At 36.1% G+C, this 6,013-nt stretch overlaps 1 protein-coding gene across 1 annotated transcript; it reads left to right on the plus strand.

Moving 5' to 3' along the window:
* The first annotated feature begins 1,427 nt into the window (after positions 1-1,427).
* Positions 1,428-2,913, plus strand: LOC135839009 (uncharacterized). Its single transcript, XM_065354849.1, has 2 exons — positions 1,428-1,646; positions 1,879-2,913. Exons 1-2 carry the CDS (start codon positions 1,565-1,567, stop codon positions 2,817-2,819), a joined length of 1,023 nt encoding a protein of 340 aa, XP_065210921.1. The 5' UTR covers positions 1,428-1,564; the 3' UTR covers positions 2,820-2,913.
* Positions 2,914-6,013: the final 3,100 nt, after the last annotated feature.

Here is a 6,013-nt window from a genome sequence, read left to right on the forward strand (position 1 = left end):
ATAAAAACTCGTTCGAAAAGTAAATCCGAGACCAAAATAAATAAAATTAAAAAAAAAAAAAAAAGCGGAAAAAGAAAGAGAAATTACGTCTGGTGAAGGGGTGCGGCCACCGTACCTGTACGAAAATTACTTTCTTTATAATTTTTATTTTAGTCGTGCTGCTCCTTTGGGGATTATCTCGACCCTTTATTTCGGATCATTTTTCAAAAATATAAAGGGTAGGAGCCGAGGTCGGTCGAAACTAAGCAAATGAAATTAATATACTTCGCCAACAATCACGCCTATTGTGAACTTTTTTTTTCTCTCTATACTTTTAGACTTTATATAGTGCGGCAGGTAGGTATAAGGGTATTTACCCACCAAGAAATTACCCTCGGTTGAGTAAATCTTGAATGTAGGTGTAGGTATTCGGGTATTTTTATAGCGAAGTGTACTCAGCGGCTGTACGTATGTTAAACTGACCCTTGACCCTTCGTTTTTTGAGAAACCGTGTCACGGAGTATGATGTGAGAGTTGAAGATATAAAATTATAGCGATTATTCGAAAATTGGAGAGAGTACTAATTTTTGGCAGGTTGGAATTGGAAATCGGATCTTTCGGTTGTGGAAGTTGAATCTGAACTGAACCAAATCTTGAATCATGACCTCGAAAATAAGTTTTGGTTATCATTGCCAATGTCGAAAAAATTGAGAAAAATTGGCAACAATCTGATCAAAAAATAGGGACTACTGCGTTCCAAACCTTATTTCCTCGATTTTAGAAATGATATCTTTCGATTTTTTGATACGATTAACGTGAAATGTGGACGAAGAAAAAATTTTCAAAATACGAATTCATCCGAAAAGAAAAAAAACACTCACGTAAATGTGCGAGAAGGCCGACTTTTCTTCATAGGTAAGTAATAAAAATCATTGACGAACGAATTGAGTCACTTTTTTGAAACATTTGTATATTAACTGATCTGTTTAGATTCGAATCGAATGATTTATGACGATTGGTGATTGAATAAATTGAATGATTTCTTGGCGAATCATTTGCAAACAGATCAATTCATGTGGCATGTTTTTTTTTAAATTGATATTTGATACGAATTTATGCAGTTTTCAAGTGAATGATTCGTGAACGAATTGATTTGGTTTTAGTGAAACTTTTGTCATAGGAATTGATCTTTTATCAAGTGAAGCGAATCGAATCAGTAAGGCAAAAACAGAACTCTGCAGACAATAATTCTGGCAAAGAACGTAACAAAAGCAGGAATTTTTGAAATTTTGGCCACCAACAAAGTTTTTTGGTCACTTCTGCAAAAAATATCAATACTTTTTTATTTATTCGGGACGAAACGTGAAAACAAATATGTACGTAGGTAGCATAAAATGACTGGACTGAATGTGATGTTAATTAACTGCCTTCTAAACGGTTTGGAGTAGAAAAGTTCTTTTTTATCGATGAAAATAACTTCACAGATGATTTACAATTTTAATAACGTACTCGTATCTAAGTATTACATTACCGTAAAAGGTTGCATGTTGAATATTTTGTCTTCGGTTGGTGATCAGAAGTCAGCATGTGGCTAAAAATATATTTAGTATTTTTGTTGGCGAAGAAAGCACAAGCTTATTCATTGAGACCTCAGGTAATAATTATCGGTAGGTATGTTTTTTAAAAATATATTATTCTAAGAAGCTATCTGACTTGTTTCGTTAACCCAGATAGATGACTTCTTTCACTTAGAACCTCGTTGGTGTAAAGGTTCAAAACAGAACGCCTTGATGAGTGAAATTTCCTTCCTTTGAATTCGCACTCAGACTTCTGTATAGGGACCGAATTGATTTCACATTAATTTACATTATAATCCACCAATAATTAATTTTTTTTTAGACGATAGACGATATCTGGATCCGAAAGATGAATTCGTCGCCCAGAAGATCTTTCAAGATGAAAATTTATTACTCAAGTTTATCAACAGCGCTCTCCGTCCTAACAGCAACGATTCCCAACAACTTTGCTCATCTATGCAACTAATGGGTAATATCAGAACACCGGATATATTCGGTAAACAGACGATAGTAGATGTCGTATGCCATAGCAACACGACAGGAGATCAAACCATCGTGGAAATTCAAGTAGCGAGGGAAAAACATTTCCTTAATACGGCTCAATTTTACGTATCCAGACTTATAAATGAACAACGTCCTAACTTCACACGGCAGAGATTACACCTTGATGACCATTACGCTAAACTGAAACCTGTACATTTTATTGGAATACTCGATTTCGAAATTTCTCCAGATGACGATTTCATTTCAACTCATTTAACTCTGAATAACAAGACAAAACGACATCAACTAACACTTCCCACGTATACCTTCATCGAACTGCCCAAGTTAAGTAGAGGGAAATCCTTCCACGTAGACAAGTATGAAACGTTCGTCGAGAAACTGAGTTATTTTTTCTGGTTCGAATGGTCAGAGCAAAAATACAAAGATGGGTTGAAGAAATTAATGTCCAGTGATCCGGATATCCAACGAGCTGTGAACTACGCGAATCCAGGCACTTGGACAATAACTGACAAAAACGTATTTCAAAGGATAATTGATAATAGGGATGTGCTAGCATCAAGGTTATGTGCTGTTTACGACGACGGTCTTAGACTTGGTCGTAGACTCGGACGCGAAGAAAAGTTTCTAATACAAATGATGCGACGATCAAATCTATCCGATGAAAAAATTGCCAACATCGCGAAAAAATCCGTACAGGAAATAGCCCGTCTGAGAAGTACTTTGGATTGCGACAAACAATCCGAATCGGACGATTATTGACAATTTAGAGTGACTTTTTTTTATAAAACTTTCATCAATTTTTGTCATTTTTTAAAATACTCGTAATTTCTGAATAAATTACCTACTTACAGCATTTTATCAAGTTCTATAGTCACAAGGGGACCTCTCGAGGTGTCCGCCTCCGATTTGAACGGGACCGCGATTTTTGGAAAGAGCATGTTCTAAAACCCCCAAATCCAAATTTTCAGCTGCCCAAGTTCATTTTTCGATTTCTGGCGAATTTTTGAAAATCCAAAATTGACTATTTTGGTGATTTATGCTTTTTTTTAAAAAGTACGTACTTGATCAATAAAAATGTTCAAAATAAGTCCTAAAACTGATATTAACAAACCAAATCCAAATTTCGCCAATTCCAGCCATTCTGGAGCCTCCAGCGCTATTTTTCAATTTCTCCAGAATTTTGAATTTGCTCCAGAAGGCGTGAATATGAAGTTGGGCAGCTAAAAATCGAGTTGTGTGTTATGCTCGACCTGTTTGACGAATTTATCCACATTTGAGCCGGTTCTGGAGCGGACACCTCAAAAGTGGTTTTTTGACCAGCTTTTTTTCAAAATAAAAATATTCAAAAATCAAAAATTTCCCGTTTGCGAAAAACTATCGAAATTTGCGCGAATCTCTGTGTTTAGTCCGCATTAAACCCCCCGAGGCCGAGTTCCGCCATTTCCAGCCATTCTGGAGCCTCCAGCGCGATTCTTCAATTTTTCCAGAATTTTCAATTTGCTCCAGAAGGCGTGAATATGTATGTAGTTCGGCAGCTAAAAATCCAGTTGTATATTATACTCGATCTGTTTAACGAGTTTATAAACGTTTGAGTGGACTCTGAAGCGGACACCTCAAGAGTGGCGTTTTGACCAGATTTTTTTCAAAATAAAATTATCCAAAAATCAAAAATTTCTCGTTTGTGAGAATATTTTTGAAATTTGAGCGAATCGTTGTATTTCATCATTAATTCACCGCACGAGAGCTAATTTCACCATTTCCAGCCTTTCTTGGGCCTCCCTTTAATTTTTTGATAAGCTATTTTTATTATGAAAAAAGCTGGTCAAAAACCCACTCTTGAGGTGTCCGCTCCAGAATCGGCTCAAATGTGAATAAATTCGTTAAACAATTCGAGTATAATAGTCCGGCATATGACAATAGGAGTAATTGCACCCCCGCCGATCCTCCGGGACAACCTTTTTCTTAAAGGGGACATCCTAAGGAACATTTTAAAGCAAACTTTCCGAAAAAAAAGTTGGCCTTACTTACAAAATGGCGGCCATTTTGATTGACAGGTCAGCCGAAATCGCAGATTTAGCGTTTTAACATAGGACTTGCACGAACTTTTCAAACTTTACAAAGGTAGATCGAAAGATCATGCAAAAATTTATCACCTGTCAAAATTTCAAGTGCAAAAGTGCGTTTTTCGATTTTTGGTGAATTTTTGAAAATCGAATTTAGGCCAAAAATGAGGAAAAAAAATCAAAATTTTACCAAATTGACCAAGAAACCTGAAATTTGGGATATACCCTATTTTCGACATGCCAAATCGATTGGAAACGGTTTCAACCCGTTTTGAGCAGTTCTGGAGCCTCCAGCAGAGTTTTGAAACTCCAAATTCCCACAAAATTCCATCAAATTGGAGTTGTAAAGCTGAAATTTATTCTAAAAACTAATTTCAATACGCTACGAAGTACTGCAGGTAAATTTCAAGTCATTTTGGAGCCCCCAGCGACTTTTTGAAAATTCCTGAAGCCTCCATCGGATTTTTGAAACTATAAATTTTCACAAAATTTCATGAAATGGAAATGGAAAGCTGAAATTTACTCTACACTCCATATTTAACACCCTCTGAAGACGACTTAGGTGCGTTCAAGAAATTTTAGGGTCTCCAGCGACTTTTTTTGAAAATTACTGGAGCCTCCAGCAGATTTTTGAAACTTTAAATTTTCACAAAATTTCATGAAATGGAAATGGAAAGCTGAAATTTACTCTACACTCCAATCTTAACACCCTCTGAAGACAACTTCAGATAGGTTCAAGTCATTTTAGGGCCTCCAGCGACTTTTTCGAAAATTACTGGAGCCTCCAGTAGATCTTTTAAACTTGAAATTTCCCCAACATTAATTTATCAAATGGAGTTGGCAAGCTGAAATTTACTTCGCAGACTACATGGTGGTTTCAAATGGTTTTGAAGCTTCCAGCTACTTTTAGGAAATTTTAATTTTCCAAAAAAACGACATACAACCTTTCAAAAAGTTGCTGGAGGCTCCAAAACGACTTGAAATTCACCAGCAGTCTACTTCGTAGCGTATTGAAGTTAGTTTGCAGAATGAATTGCGACTCTCCATCTCAGTTTGATGAAATTTTGGCGAAATTTCAAGTTCCAAAAATCTACTGGAGGCTCCAGTAATTCTCAAAAAATCATTGGAGGCTCTAAAATGACTTGAAATCTACCAGGAGTCGTTTTCAGAGTGTGTTAAAATTGGAGTGTAGAGTAAATTTCAGCTTTCCATCTCCATTTTATGAAATTTTGGGAAAATTTAAAGTTTCAAAAATCTGCTGGGGGCTCCAAAATGACTTGAAATTTACCTGCAGTACTTCGTAGCGTATTGAAATTAGTTTTTAGAATAAATTTCAGCTTTACAACTCCAATTTGATGGAATTTTGTGGGAATTTGGAGTTTCAAAACTCTACTGGAGGCTCCAGAACTGCTCAAAACGGGTTGAAACCGTTTCCAATCGATTTGGCATGTCGAAAATAGGGTATATCCCAAATTTCAGGTTTCTTGGTCAATTTGGTCAAATTTTGATTTTTTTTCCTCATTTTTGGCCTAAATTCGATTTTCAAAAATTCACCAAAAATCGAAAAACGCACTTTTGCACTTGAAATTTTGACAGGTGATAAATTTTTGCATGATCTTTCGATCTACCTTTGTAAAGTTTGAAAAAGTTCGTGCAAGTCCTATGTTAAAAACGCAAAAGTAAGGCCAACTTTTTTTTCGGCAAGTTTGCTTTAAAATGTTCCTTAGGATGTCCCCTTTAAGAAAAAAGTTGTCCCGGAGGATCGCCGGGGGGTACAATTACTCCTATTGTCATATGCCGGACTATAACATACAACTCGATTTTTAGCTGCCCAACTTTATATTCACGCCTTCTTGAAGATTCTGGAGAAATTGAAGAATCGCGCTGGAG

This window comes from Planococcus citri, chromosome 1 (genome assembly GCF_950023065.1).
Source record: "Planococcus citri chromosome 1, ihPlaCitr1.1, whole genome shotgun sequence".
NCBI classification, from domain to species: Eukaryota; Metazoa; Arthropoda; class Insecta; order Hemiptera; family Pseudococcidae; genus Planococcus; species Planococcus citri.